At 40.2% G+C, this 14,644-nt stretch overlaps 1 protein-coding gene across 1 annotated transcript; it reads right to left on the bottom strand.

Annotated features, from left to right (window-relative positions):
- Positions 1–1,999: 1,999 nt before the first annotated feature.
- On the bottom strand, positions 2,000–14,636 carry LOC138912862 (multiple inositol polyphosphate phosphatase 1-like). The gene is made up of 6 exons (XM_070214417.1): positions 14,379–14,636; positions 13,830–14,066; positions 9,812–10,322; positions 3,235–3,505; positions 3,016–3,088; positions 2,000–2,952 (listed from the first exon to the last, which is right to left on the bottom strand). Exons 1-6 carry the CDS (start codon positions 14,634–14,636, stop codon positions 2,110–2,112), a joined length of 2,193 nt encoding a protein of 730 aa, XP_070070518.1. The 3' UTR covers positions 2,000–2,109.
- Positions 14,637–14,644: the final 8 nt, after the last annotated feature.

Raw genomic sequence — 14,644 nt, 5'->3', positions numbered from 1 at the left:
AGTCAGGTGCGTGTGCGGCACTTATGAGTGGCACTTAGTCTGGCCTAATACCCATCATTAGAGCATTTAACAGGAAACACGTGACGCTGCATAGCAGCCGACCTGCCCTCCCCGCCCCGCCCATTATACCACTCATCCCACTCCGAAAACTCGGAAACTGTGGCAGTCGGTGGAAAAAGGCTGGGGGATGGGGATGTGGCACTTTAAACAGGGCCTACGCTTTTCACACCCGAAAAGGATTTGTCAAAGCTGGCTTTTCAAGTGGAGGACGCAGGACGAAGGACGCACTGCGGCATTGGAGGGCATTCTCCTCCAGGCCAGGCTCAGTGGTCGTAGATGCCACACTGATTGTGCCCAGGAAATGTAATTAATTTCGAATTTCTTCTTCAATGTTCTAAGCTGGGGAAAATCGACTTGTGATTACCGCGACTTACAACGAGATTAGTAATTTATCCGCTGTTGGCTTAGATTTACTAACCAATAGATTAAATAGAACCCGTTTCTATACATGTATTTTAAGTGCCAGAAGAAATTATTACATTACAAAAACAAGAACAATTACTCAAATATATTTATACCCTTGTAGAGGGTATTATAATTTCAGTCAGATGTTTGCAACGCAGTGAAGGAGACGTTTCCGACCACATAAAGTATATATATTCTTGATCAGCACCAATAGCCGAGTCTATCTAGCCATGTCCGTCTGTCCGTCTGTCCGTCTGTCCGTTTCTATGCGAACTAGTCTCTCAGTTTTAAAGCTATCGCGATGAAACTTTCCCGAAGGTCTTCTTTCTATTGCAGGTAGTACATATGTCGGAGCCAGCCGGATCGGACCACTATATCTTAAGGCTCCCAATCAAATATAAGAAAATTCATTGTAACTTTGTAGGAAGTAGGCGTTTTGATTCTTGACTACTTAAAAACAAAATTGAAATAAATCGAAACGCTGAATCTGGAATCCCTGGAACTGCACCGAGTGAGTATTCTTTTATCTACAAGGGTATATAAGCTTCGGCTGGCCGAAGGTAGCTTCCTTTCTTGTTTCTAATCAAATATAATTCAATGTCAAAAATCTGAGAAATACCAGATGTGATACCGAAATATATAACCAATATATTATATACAACCTCTTCCTATGAATGTATTTTAAGTGCTGGATCAAATCGTTACACATTTACATCATCATTACATTAGAAAAACAAGAACTGATAAATACTTAAATATATTTTCTAATCAAATTTAATGTCAAAAATCTAAGAAAAAACAGATGTGATGCCGAAATAAGTCGTTGGATTTCGCAGTTTTATCGCATTGCGTTTTTTTCTGACTGCCTGATAAGGGGCCAACCTTTTTCTAAGATTATAATATAAATCCAGACGTTAGGAAAATATTTTAAATTTAATCAAACCAAAAACCATTATCAAAACTCTAAGAATTTGTACTCATTTTGTTCGATAGCTGACACGCGGTGAAAAAGTGCCCATGTGATACCGATCAAAAATTTATTTAAACTTTATAGGGTCGGATCGTTTCTACCCTTGATAACTTGGGTCTACAAATATTAATCCAAGTAAATCTTGCTCAAAATAGAAAACAATTTCGAAATGAAATATGTTTTGTCAAGGTCTTAGATTACCAAAAAGTTTGGAAGAAGAATATATATTCTATAAGTGCTCGGAGACTTCAGACCAAAATAAGAACACCCCCTCCAATTATTGCACTCAAAAATATAAAGGTTCCTGTGTGCAAATTAATATATAAGATGAAAATGTTTTTTTGTGAAATCTGTATTTATTAGGTAATAATGGCTCCGCTTGTCCACTATTTTGAAATTACTTAACAGAATACAATTTATTGTTCGATAAAGAAAGGAACTGTGTCAAGATATTTCGACAGCAATTACTAAATTCGTAGTTTTTCGCATAGTTGGAAATTTCTACTGTTTGATAAAAAAGTTTCATCAAATAGGAATTCGTTAGCTTCTTTTGTAGCGGAGTGCGGAGTGCGGAATGTTTCGTGACGAACTAAAAATCTGATAATCTAAATATATAGTTGATTATTCATTTCGCACTTTAAACATTAGAAACTGAGAACAATTCCTATCGAAAGTTAGTGCCTGAAAAAGACCAGACTGGTGGTGAGCATCATGGCCAGGAGTCCACAAAGTCCGGATCCCTGTGACGACGCACCGTTCTCCTTTTGACCGTTGTTTTGATTGGTTACATTACATTTACAGTCTTTATTTTGATCGTTGGTTTTTTGGTCGTTGTCCTTGGGATTGGTTTTATTTTTATCGTTGTCCTTTTCATCGTTCTTCTTTTGATCGTTGTTCTTTTGATCGTTGTTCTTCTGATCGTTGTTCTTCTGATCGTTTTTCTTTTGATCGTTGTTCTTTTGATCGTTGTTCTTCTGATCGTTGTTCTTCTGATCGTTCTTTTGGCAGAAGTACTCATCGCAGTTCGCCTCCGAAATAGTCTTGTACTTCTCAAGGACATCGGACCACTTGCAAACGCCCTCCTTACACCAGTCCAGCTGGACGGCCTGCTGGTTGAGGAAGAAGACCACCTTGTCGCCATCCGATTCCTTCGGGCAATCGTACTTTACCGCCATTAAATTACCGGCAAACGGATCAATCCGGCTGCTCTTCCAGAGTCGGTTGGTCATATTCCCGTAGTTATCCGCCGTCAGGTGGGTATTGTCCTTTTGAAAGCCCAACGCAACGAGCAGGTATAGAAGTCCCGTAGAATGACCAAAGTATGCCACTACGTGCGGCGACACCGTGCTGTTCAGGCGTTTGAGTAGGTCCTGTACAAGGTTGCAGTTAAGCTTATCTTTTCCAGATTTCGGGAATCCGTAGCCATATCCGTAGTAGTAGTTGAGATCATCCAGGTACTCGAAGACCGTTACATCCTCCGGCAAAAAGGCACCACACCAGGCGCTCTTACTTTCCACCTGGAATTGTAACATTTTAATTTGAATTAAAAAAAGAAATTCATTCCCTAACATATAACTTACATTCCACGCTTGGTCGAAGCGGCACATATCGTATATCAACTTGATGTCCGTCACGTCCAGGGGGTTATCAAAGCTGCACGTGTGGTAATTGTTTTAAAAGATATATACACAAATATAAAAAGCATTAATAATTATTAATTAACAACTTTTACATTTTATATTTTTTTACAACTTTTTTTTATTTTAATTTACTTTTATTGTTTTATTATATTTACTTACCCTAATCGAGTTGAAATGTTCGCCAGGGTGTCATTATACAGTTCAGAATGTTGGAACTTGAAGAATTCGCTGCCTTCGTTTTTATAGGGAAAGTCCAAATAGTTTTGGCATTTCTCAAAGGGGCGAAGAAGCATATCGGGCTTCGGAGTTTCGGCGGCAAGAGCCGAGTTATTGGTACCGAACAGACCCTCGACGAAGGCTTTAAAACTTGCATTAGTGCGTTGCCTTCCAGTGTATAACAATAATGATGAGGGATTCAGAAAATCGTAACCTACGATGTTTCCTTTTCAGGCGAGATGTTGATTTGGGAGGGGTGCCGCACGCAATATATGAAAAATTCTCCGACTCTCGCTCGCCAGCAATTAGGGTGGTATTCTTGCCACGCCCCCCCAAGGTGCCTATGCTCATTATTTCCATAAAAACTTGCGTGCAAATGACAAGCTAATCTTGGTTAGAGGATCACATACTCATTAATAGTCTATAGGAAGCTGTTTAAGGGATAGCTGAAAAAAAAGGTAGAAATTTATTTGCAAAACAAGGCTTTGTGGCACCTCCGAACATCCAAACCCTTTGATGTTTTTAGGCCTGGTTTGCCCACCCAACCTACGGCTACTATAATCCTGGTTGTTGAGTCCATTTTGTCCATAGTAGCCCCTTGTTCGGGGTTCTCAGACGGTCATGTTAGTCAGGGTCAACACTGGGTCTTTTAAAACATTATAATGATTTATTTACTCTCTAAACAAAATATAAAATTTGACCTAAGCTGACAACATACATGTTAAAAAAACTATATTATAATAAAATAGAAGAATATATAAAAAGGAAAATAAAGTATAAATAAATATAATCAAAATAAGTGGCAATTCTTATAAAATATTGTGGAAATTAAAATGAATAAACAAATATAATTGGTTTCTTTAATTTAAGCTTAAACATGGGACTGAGCAAGACCATCGAACATGCACACATACCATCAAACATATAAACGAACATATGTCCGAACTTGAGTGAATTTAGTGAGAAAAAGGGGTTCGATCGACTTTTTCCTTTTTTTTTTGATTAGATTTTAATTTTAATTTCAAACTTTAGATTAGGTCCCGCATTTTCTTTTAAACATTGTTTTCTTTTTTTTTTAAAGCTCAGCCGATTATTTCTGTAATTTTCTTTCTTTACCGCTTTGCCAAATTCGTGTTATGTAATATGGGTAAATTTTCACTCACCGCCATAAATGTAGATCCACCGAAGAAAGCGCTTTCCTGGATGACCTGTGGCTAGAAATTTAAACTTAAAAAAAAAGGAAAATCACAAAAAAAATCAATTGTAACTCTTTTCTGGGGGACACGACATTTTTTTTTTTTCTCTCTTTTCTTTCTTTCTTGAGAGGTTAGAAATTTGGGACTACCACTTCGAACCACTTTTCGCCACGCTTATTCCTCTTTAATTTTCTATTTTCTTTCTTTTACTTTTCATAGGAACTCGCTCTGGCCCACACAAAAAAAAACTAACACCATAAAAACTTATTCACTAATAAAAATAAAATTATTCTTTTTTTTCTCTTAATCGAACCGCATTTCTTTTTTTTCGTTTCCTCTTTTTGCTGCCGCTTCTGGACCGACCTTCCGTGGCCGATCTCTCCCGGGAAAACTAAGCACAGCGCGCGAAGATTGCCCACTTCGAAAATGCTCTCCTTTTAGCCACTTTTCCGCCGGCAACTGAATTTTCTTTGGCTTCGGCCAAACTCACACTACGCAGAAAAACTGAGCGCTTTCGATCGCGGATGCTCTGTGACTGCCTGTTCGATGCCCCGGCTCGACGTTGGGCCTATGAGTGGAACTCAAGCCCTATATTGAGCTTTCTGCTTATACTTGTGCTATTTCAAACGCAAAGCCAATAACACCCAAAACAATTATCTTTAGCGAACGCTACTCTTGTTGATTGCTGCCGTAGGCTTCAAATCTCTGTCGGATCCGTTTCCACCAATTTGGCTGTCGGACTTCTCCAGCGATACAGTATAATTTGTATAAGCGCCAAGCCTATTAAATGGGAAAACTTTGGTCGAGAACTTATTTTAGAACCTACACTCTTGCTTACCTCCCTGGACTCTGCGCTGGTAACAAATTCTTTTCAAGGTAGTCGCACACTTCTGACTATTTAACTTTGCTGCACCAAGGAATTTATACTGAGCACCACTGATCTTTAGGAGGTGTGCTTAGGGAATGAGCGCTACGGACGCCAGACTTTTGGCGCTAACCCTTCTGAGGCCTTAGTCCAGAGAGACAATGCCCCATAATAAGGATGACATTTCCCCCTGTTGCTCTCCTCCGAGTCTTTCTATGCCCCTTATAGTTCCATTCTTGTCTCTTAGATGGCGCCCCTATTCCAAACATCTCTACTCTTCAGATACAAGCGTTACAAAGCCCCCCACCAAGACTCTGGCTTCGGGTTTGACACCCTAAGACAGATCACACCAAGAGCTTGTATCTGCCTTGCTTACTGTCTCATATCTTTAGCATGGTACTTTCCCAGGAGATGGCCCTGCAGGTCCTCTAACTCATAGCATGAGTTTCCAACTCTTTTGCGAACTCTCGCTTTTACGAATGCTGGGCCTAATTTGGCACTATATCCTGCCGCAAAATTACTTTGCTTAAAATTTTTGTAGAATACTTCCTGCCCTTCTTGATAGCTTATTTCCCTAGACCGCAAATTATACTGACGCTCATTTTTCTCATTCTGTTTCCTCAACACCTCACACGCCTTTTTCCGGACTATTTCCAATGAGTCATCTTTAGAGAACGCTAATGACCTGTCCTCAAGAATACCTAAATCTCTTAGCAGTTTATACGATGATCCTGAGGAGACGAAGTTTTGGCCAAATGCCATATAATAAGGGCTGGTACCAAGTGCCGAATGGACTGCTGTACGGAGAGCGCAGCAAATACTGCTGAGCTGCTCGTCCCAATTTTTCTGATCAGGTCTAACATAAGACCTAATTGCCGCAATGACCGACCGATTAACCCTCTCCGATGCGTTTGACTGGGGCGAATAAGCAGCGGTCAAAGTGTGTGAAATAGAATATTCTCTCAGCAATTTCTGAAAAGTCTCAGCCCGGAACTGCGATCCATTATCGGATACAATGGTTTCTGGTACGCCGAAAGTGTGAAAAAGATCTTGCTGCAGATATTTAATGACTACATCTGCCGTAAACTTCTTAACCGCCTTTAAAAATACGAACTTGGAGTAATGGTCCAACACTATAAATATTCCAATATTACCACTTCGCGACCGTGGGTATGGACCGAGAAAATCTATATAAAGACGCTGGAAAAATCGCTCTGATACAGGCGCCACACCCATTGGTGGTCGTTGTGTTCTGTTTGGCGCTTTGGTGGATTTACAAACTTCACAAGATTGCGTATACGACTTCACGTCGTTGACTAACCCAGGCCAATAATAGTATCGGCGAACCCTTTCCAAAGTCTTATGGACACCTCCATGAGAAGCAAGAGGTTCATCATGATTCTTTTTTAAAACCTCGGCAACTAATTCCTCTGGAACCCATAACTTCCAATTAAAAATATCATGCAGCTGGTCTCCTGTTGCGTGATCGGATCTCCGATAAACAAGTCCGTCAACGACTTTTAAATCTGGCAATTGATTCTGATTGGCTTTGACTTTGTCTACAATTTCCAAATACTTGGCTGACTTAAATTCTGGTGCTTGAAGATCTATTAAAAGACCGTGTCTCGCCTCTACTGCAGCTACTTCTGCCTCGTTGACCCTGGACAAAGCATCCGGTACAACATTCATTTTTCCACTTCTATGTTCAATCTTGAAATTAAATCCTTGCAACTTTAATGCCCAACGAGCTAGGCGAGAGTGGAGGTCCGTCTGACTCATGAGCCATTTGAGTGAAGCATGGTCAGTAATCACCGTAAACTCATGACCTTCTATGTATGGCCGAAAACGCTTGATACAAACAATGGCCGCGAGACACTCCTGTTCGGTTACCGAATAATTCCTTTGAGCCTTGTTTAATTTCTTCGATACGAACGCAATGGGATACTCGTCACCCTGATCTGTCTTCTGTACTAATACACCACCCACTCCAGACTTACTTGCATCGCATTGCACGTAAAAAGGTTTTGTAAAATCCGCGCTGCGTAGCACTGGAGCGGAACATAACATATCCTTTAGCTGGACAAACGCCTTCTCGCCTTCAGGAGTCATTTCAAACTTTTTTCTTGGCTTCAACAAATCTGTAAGTGGAGAAGATACTGACGCAAAATTGTTAATGAATTTGCGATACCACCCCACCATGCCAAGAAAACTGCGAAGGGATCTCAAATTTTTAGGGAGTGGAAAGTCTGCCATGGCCGAGATTTTCTCTGGATCGGTACGAATAATCCCTTCTCCTACGATATGCCCGAGATATTTTACCGATCGCATACAGAATTTGCTTTTCTCCACATTTAGTGTGAGTCCAGCTATTTTAATTTGTTCGGCCACCGCACTCAGAACCTTCATGTGGGTTTCAAATGTGTCTGAGACGACCAAAAGATCGTCTAGATAGACAAAAACTTCATTCCTGAGATCAGGCGGAATAACTTTATCCATCAAGCGAGTCATTGTTTGAGACGCGTTGGTCAATCCGAATGGCATCACCTTATATTGATACAAGGGCTTTCCTGGAATGGTAAATGCTGTTTTATCCCGAGAACTTGGTTCTAATGGGATCTGCCAATAGGCATCTTTCAGATCGAGGCTAGAAATGTACATTGCCTTTGGAAGTCGGGATAAAATCCCATCGATTTGGGGCAAAGGATAAGCATCCTTTTTGGTAGCTGCGTTGACCTTACGACTGTCCAAACATAAACGTACTTTTCCGGGTTTTTGTACTAGAACAACTGGCGAAGACCACGCACTCTGAGACTCCTCAATAACCCCCATTTCCAACATTCGGTCGATCTCTTTATAAAGAAGCTTTTCAACCGCAGGTGAAACCGGAAAATGGCGTTGCTTAATTGGCTTAGCTTCGCCAACATCGATTTCGTGAGAAATAAGAGTGGTTTTTCCCAATCCCGAAGAGGCAAACGAAGGAAATTTCCCAATCACTTCACTGAGACTGCGCTGCTGACCTTCAGTCAGGTTATGTGAATCAGAAACAATTTCAGAAACTTGCATGGAAGGTGGCAACAAATTAAAGACTGCCCAAAACGTAATGCCTAAGTATAGATCCTGATTTAACGAAGGTACAATATGAAACTCCAGATCCTTGGTTTCATCCTTATATTTTACAGCCGTTTGAAGTTTTCCTACTACATCTTGCTTCTGGCCATCTGCCGTGGTAGCAACGGTTGCAACTCTTTTAAACGGAATTCTACTTCGTATTAGTTGTTCTGCCAATTTCCCACCGATCACGTTAATGGCAGCCCCAGTATCCAACAATCCAACCACTATCCTATCTAGGAGCATGACTTCGGCATACGGACGATTATCATTGTTTTTAAATCTAATAGTATTTATCGTTTTCACATTATTCCAATAGGACCTTATTCTATTAGTATTTCTAGACACCACTTTTTCATTCAAATTTGGCCTTAAATCTACTACTTGTTGAACCAAAAGATCTGGCCAACATTCCTTGACATGATCAGATGCAGATGCTTTCACTGGGTCTTTCAACGTCTGAACTGGACATACTAATTCTGATCCCCCTTTGTCGACTTGTCCTTTGGAACACTTGACTGCTGTCGACCGCTGAAAGTGTTCGCTTTCCCGTTTTTTAAACAATTCGGACAAGTATGGCTGTAATTATTTGGAGCGCCACATCCAAAACAAAACACTTTGCGCTTCATTTGACATTGCTTGTATCGATGGCCTTCCTTGCGACAATTCCAGCATATGAGCGCCACCGCACAGACTTCGTTATTCGCTTCGCCCTCAGAGAACTCCTCAGCATCTTTCATCCCCTCAACCAACTCAGAGACTTGCTTGCGGAAAGGCACTACCTTCTGATATCCCTGGGATTTTCGGACATCTTCTAAAAAGCTTTCCCTGCGTCGGCATATTGCCCTTAATCCTTCTACTGATTGTACTGGAATGTTTAGGATTTCATGTCTTATTTCTGGCCTTAGATTTCTTTTTAAAATTTCTACCACTTCCATATTGGTCAGAGGCATATCCAGGTGGTCCATTAATTCCTGTATTGCATCATAAAACGTATCGAATCCTTCCCTTTCCCGCTGCTTCCTATCTCGAATCGCTTCTCGGATATCTAAGTCCGTCCGTTCCTCTCTGAATTGCCTTCTAAGTGCAGTGCAAAGATAATCCCAACGCAGTTCGTGGGTATTTTTATGATACCTCCAGTAAAATTCCCTCGCTTTTCCTTCAAACAGAAGGCTAGCATTGCTGCTTAGGATCGAAAAATTTCCTTCTAGCGTCTGTCTGGTGAGAGCCTCTACTCGATAAATAAAATTGTCGACACTGAGACCTTCAGGATTTCCACTAAACCGCAATTTCCAACTGTTTAAAATATGGCCTACTTTGTCGGGCCTCTGGCTTAGGTCTGAATGATTACTCCCGGGTGTTTCGCGACCGGAGCCTGATGGTTCATCCATGTTGAGTAGTGGACTTTGACCAAGGGACTCCCTTCCAAGTAATGCCCCCGGGTTAGCAACTTCTTCAGCTGGAAGTCGTGTTGGAACATTGGCTTGAATCAACCTAGTCATCTGTTCTGATAATTGGGTCATCAAATCATTTTGCATGGACTTTACCGCGTCTAAAATGGTGCTCTGGATCAGTTCTTTCTGAGCCAGTCCCAAAACTGCTGCCCCTGATGAACCACTGGGTGTAGTTTCTAATATCTGCCCTTTATTTCCCCGAGTGTTTTGAGATGGAGTACCAGATTTTTCGAAGCACACTGTGTTACAAGTGGGACACGTTGTTTTCTTTTTGGAATAGGCTGCGATGCAGGACGTATGAAAAACATGACCGCATTTGGTTTTAAAAGTCTTTCCAACATCTAAGGAAGCTTCGCACAAAGGACACTTTTGTGCCACATTCTCCTCGGTATCTGACATGGCGGATTTCTTTAAAAATTTAGAATGGACAAAAAACTAAAAATAACAAAAATTTAAAACTCCCTGAGGAACACAAAAACGAAACAAAAAAAATTCTAAGACTTATAACAAAAATAAACTAAATAAATTTACGATTAAATCTTAAAGTTCTTACTAAATTTGAAATTAGCTATGTTTTTTTTTGTAATTCAACCAACCGAAAAGGTCGATGAACTTTCGATGGATCAGCTGTTTCGCTTACTTCCAACAGAAATTGGCCTACTTTCGTTTTTGGTTTGATCGAACCGATACGGAACTGACCTACGCCAATATAAAACTGACCTAGTTTTCTCACTGGTTTGATCGAACCAATGCGGGAGTTGACCTAGATTCGAATCGAACCAACTGGTGTGATCGTATGATTTAAAATTTTGATCCAAAATTATAATGAAAGGATATATTTATTTAATACAAAAGTGTACGGCAAAACCGAAAATATCGCAAACGACAAATAAATCATAAAATAATTGACCCTGAGCATAACTAAACCCCCTGAGACAAAACCTGTATGCAAAGAAGAAAAGAGAATAGGATAGAAAGAATAGATAAGAATGCACGTGAGTGGCGCCTGACACCTGTTGTTTGAGCAAACACAACAACAACAAATGTGGCTTGCCGACAGCGGTTAGGCGCTCGCGATCACCCGCTTTTGCCTATCATCCAAGCTTCGTGCACTGCAATAAAAACAATTTAGTTTCCCATTTTTTTCCGTGGTCAGCAAAAATTTCAACATGAACTAATTGCTGCATTTCCAAAGCGATTTTATTGTTTGGGAAAGCTAACGCTGCTATTTTATTTCATAAATTTGAATATTTCTCTGAGTTTTAACATCATCCGTGGTCAGGCAATACGGTTGTAATTAAACTATTAATGCCTGCAATTCCTATGCGTATGATGATAAAACGTATGCACTCGGACTCGATGTGGATAGAGGGTATGCTAATAGGGTTTTTCTCCCTCGTTGAAGCTTAGATCAAGCCGTGGCCGGACGACCCTACTTCCCAGTATTTAGTCTCTCCGTGTCCTATGCGACTGATCGAACTTCGAACGAGGTTGAACGTGGTTTGAGCTACAAAACGAGATCAAACTCCGTTTGTGGCTAAATCAACCAATAAATTAATTGATTTTTCCCCAAAGTAAGATCTGTTTTGCAAACTCTGGCTAAAATGAGTAATTGTGATGGTGAGCTACGTTACTTAACGTGGCCCCACGTTGGGCGCCATTTATAACAATAATGATGAGGGATTCAGAAAATCGTAACCTACGATGTTTCCTTTTCAGGCGAGATGTTGATTTGGGAGGGGTGCCGCACGCAATATATGAAAAATTCTCCGACTCTCGCTCGCCAGCAATTAGGGTGGTATTCTTGCCACGCCCCCCCAAGGTGCCTATGCTCATTATTTCCATAAAAACTTGCGTGCAAATGACAAGCTAATCTTGGTTAGAGGATCACATACTCATTAATAGTCTATAGGAAGCTGTTTAAGGGATAGCTGAAAAAAAAGGTAGAAATTTATTTGCAAAACAAGGCTTTGTGGCACCTCCGAACATCCAAACCCTTTGATGTTTTTAGGCCTGGTTTGCCCACCCAACCTACGGCTACTATAATCCTGGTTGTTGAGTCCATTTTGTCCATAGTAGCCCCTTGTTCGGGGTTCTCAGACGGTCATGTTAGTCAGGGTCAACACTGGGTCTTTTAAAACATTATAATGATTTATTTACTCTCTAAACAAAATATAAAATTTGACCTAAGCTGACAACATACATGTTAAAAAAACTATATTATAATAAAATAGAAGAATATATAAAAAGGAAAATAAAGTATAAATAAATATAATCAAAATAAGTGGCAATTCTTATAAAATATTGTGGAAATTAAAATGAATAAACAAATATAATTGGTTTCTTTAATTTAAGCTTAAACATGGGACTGAGCAAGACCATCGAACATGCACACATACCATCAAACATATAAACGAACATATGTCCGAACTTGAGTGAATTTAGTGAGAAAAAGGGGTTCGATCGACTTTTTCCTTTTTTTTTTGATTAGATTTTAATTTTAATTTCAAACTTTAGATTAGGTCCCGCATTTTCTTTTAAACATTGTTTTCTTTTTTTTTTAAAGCTCAGCCGATTATTTCTGTAATTTTCTTTCTTTACCGCTTTGCCAAATTCGTGTTATGTAATATGGGTAAATTTTCACTCACCGCCATAAATGTAGATCCACCGAAGAAAGCGCTTTCCTGGATGACCTGTGGCTAGAAATTTAAACTTAAAAAAAAAGGAAAATCACAAAAAAAATCAATTGTAACTCTTTTCTGGGGGACACGACATTTTTTTTTTTTCTCTCTTTTCTTTCTTTCTTGAGAGGTTAGAAATTTGGGACTACCACTTCGAACCACTTTTCGCCACGCTTATTCCTCTTTAATTTTCTATTTTCTTTCTTTTACTTTTCATAGGAACTCGCTCTGGCCCACACAAAAAAAAACTAACACCATAAAAACTTATTCACTAATAAAAATAAAATTATTCTTTTTTTTCTCTTAATCGAACCGCATTTCTTTTTTTTCGTTTCCTCTTTTTGCTGCCGCTTCTGGACCGACCTTCCGTGGCCGATCTCTCCCGGGAAAACTAAGCACAGCGCGCGAAGATTGCCCACTTCGAAAATGCTCTCCTTTTAGCCACTTTTCCGCCGGCAACTGAATTTTCTTTGGCTTCGGCCAAACTCACACTACGCAGAAAAACTGAGCGCTTTCGATCGCGGATGCTCTGTGACTGCCTGTTCGATGCCCCGGCTCGACGTTGGGCCTATGAGTGGAACTCAAGCCCTATATTGAGCTTTCTGCTTATACTTGTGCTATTTCAAACGCAAAGCCAATAACACCCAAAACAATTATCTTTAGCGAACGCTACTCTTGTTGATTGCTGCCGTAGGCTTCAAATCTCTGTCGGATCCGTTTCCACCAATTTGGCTGTCGGACTTCTCCAGCGATACAGTATAATTTGTATAAGCGCCAAGCCTATTAAATGGGAAAACTTTGGTCGAGAACTTATTTTAGAACCTACACTCTTGCTTACCTCCCTGGACTCTGCGCTGGTAACAAATTCTTTTCAAGGTAGTCGCACACTTCTGACTATTTAACTTTGCTGCACCAAGGAATTTATACTGAGCACCACTGATCTTTAGGAGGTGTGCTTAGGGAATGAGCGCTACGGACGCCAGACTTTTGGCGCTAACCCTTCTGAGGCCTTAGTCCAGAGAGACAATGCCCCATAATAAGGATGACATTTCCCCCTGTTGCTCTCCTCCGAGTCTTTCTATGCCCCTTATAGTTCCATTCTTGTCTCTTAGATGGCGCCCCTATTCCAAACATCTCTACTCTTCAGATACAAGCGTTACAAGTGTGACGGAACTAAAAAAAAATATATATATTAAGGATGTGATTTCTTCGAGATATGTGTTATGAAACCCACGTGGTAATAAGTATCATTGTAAGTTGAGGGCAGCACAGTGGGAAACAAGCGCTTATACAACGTGGCCGTGCCCTTGAGATCCTCGTAACCTTGGCTGGTTAGAAACTCCTCCTGGTCCACTGTTATGCTGCTATTCCACTTCCAAGCCTTGATGGCATCAAAATCTGTCTGGCACAGCGAACCTGCTCCGAACTTCTTATTGGTCCCTTCATAGTTCTTAATTACGTAATCGCGGAGCTAAAAATAAAAAAAGGAAGAATGACTTATTTATTAAGTAACATAAAAGAATTTACAAAAATAATACATCTAGCATTACAAATAATAAATATACAAGTAGAAAATATTTTTTCTTTTTTCGGTCATTAAAAGTTTTATAGAAAGAACTCCGCACTATTTGAGATATTTAGCTTATAAAAGAGTAGGGTTTTAAAAATAAACGTTTATCCAAAAAAATAAACATCTACAAAATCTGATTTAAATTTAATTTGATTTGTAATATCCTATTTTTTAGCCACTAACTTAAAATTTAAATCCATCCAAAGGACTCACCTCATCCAACCTCTTTGCATTCTGGATAACTCCCTTCTCAGGCAGCCGTGTGCCGTGCCTATGCATAATCCAGATTTTCTTGGCTGTACAGCCGGGTACCACGTGTTGCTTTTCGATGTCCGAACTCTTTGCGACCTGGTAGGCAGTCATCGAGGAGAACTGGCGGGTCTGGACGGGAGCGGTATCCTTACTGAAGCAGTAGTCATCTCCTCGTGAGATGGCCACCAAGGGCAGCAGCAGGAAAATCAGCATACGCATACCAGAAA

This window comes from Drosophila takahashii, chromosome 3L, assembly GCF_030179915.1.
Source record: "Drosophila takahashii strain IR98-3 E-12201 chromosome 3L, DtakHiC1v2, whole genome shotgun sequence".
NCBI lineage: Eukaryota > Metazoa > Arthropoda > Insecta > Diptera > Drosophilidae > Drosophila > Drosophila takahashii.
Note: the sequence above shows the minus strand (reverse complement) of the source record. Positions and strands in the feature narration are given on the sequence as shown.

What these genes read in the sequence shown, in the direction of transcription:
- LOC138912862 (XM_070214417.1), bottom strand. Translation starts at nt 14,636, where the DNA reads ATGCGTATGCTGATTTTCCTGCTGCTGCCCTTGGTGGCCATCTCACGA. An exon ending in ACAATGATACTTATTACCAC is followed by an intron (nt 10,323 to 13,829) that starts GTGGGTTTCATA and finishes AAATTTTTAAAG; the next exon opens with AAATCCGCCATGTCAGATAC. An exon ending in CGGTCGCGAAACACCCGGGA is followed by an intron (nt 3,506 to 9,811) that starts GTAATCATTCAG and finishes GAAACATCGTAG; the next exon opens with GTTACGATTTTCTGAATCCC.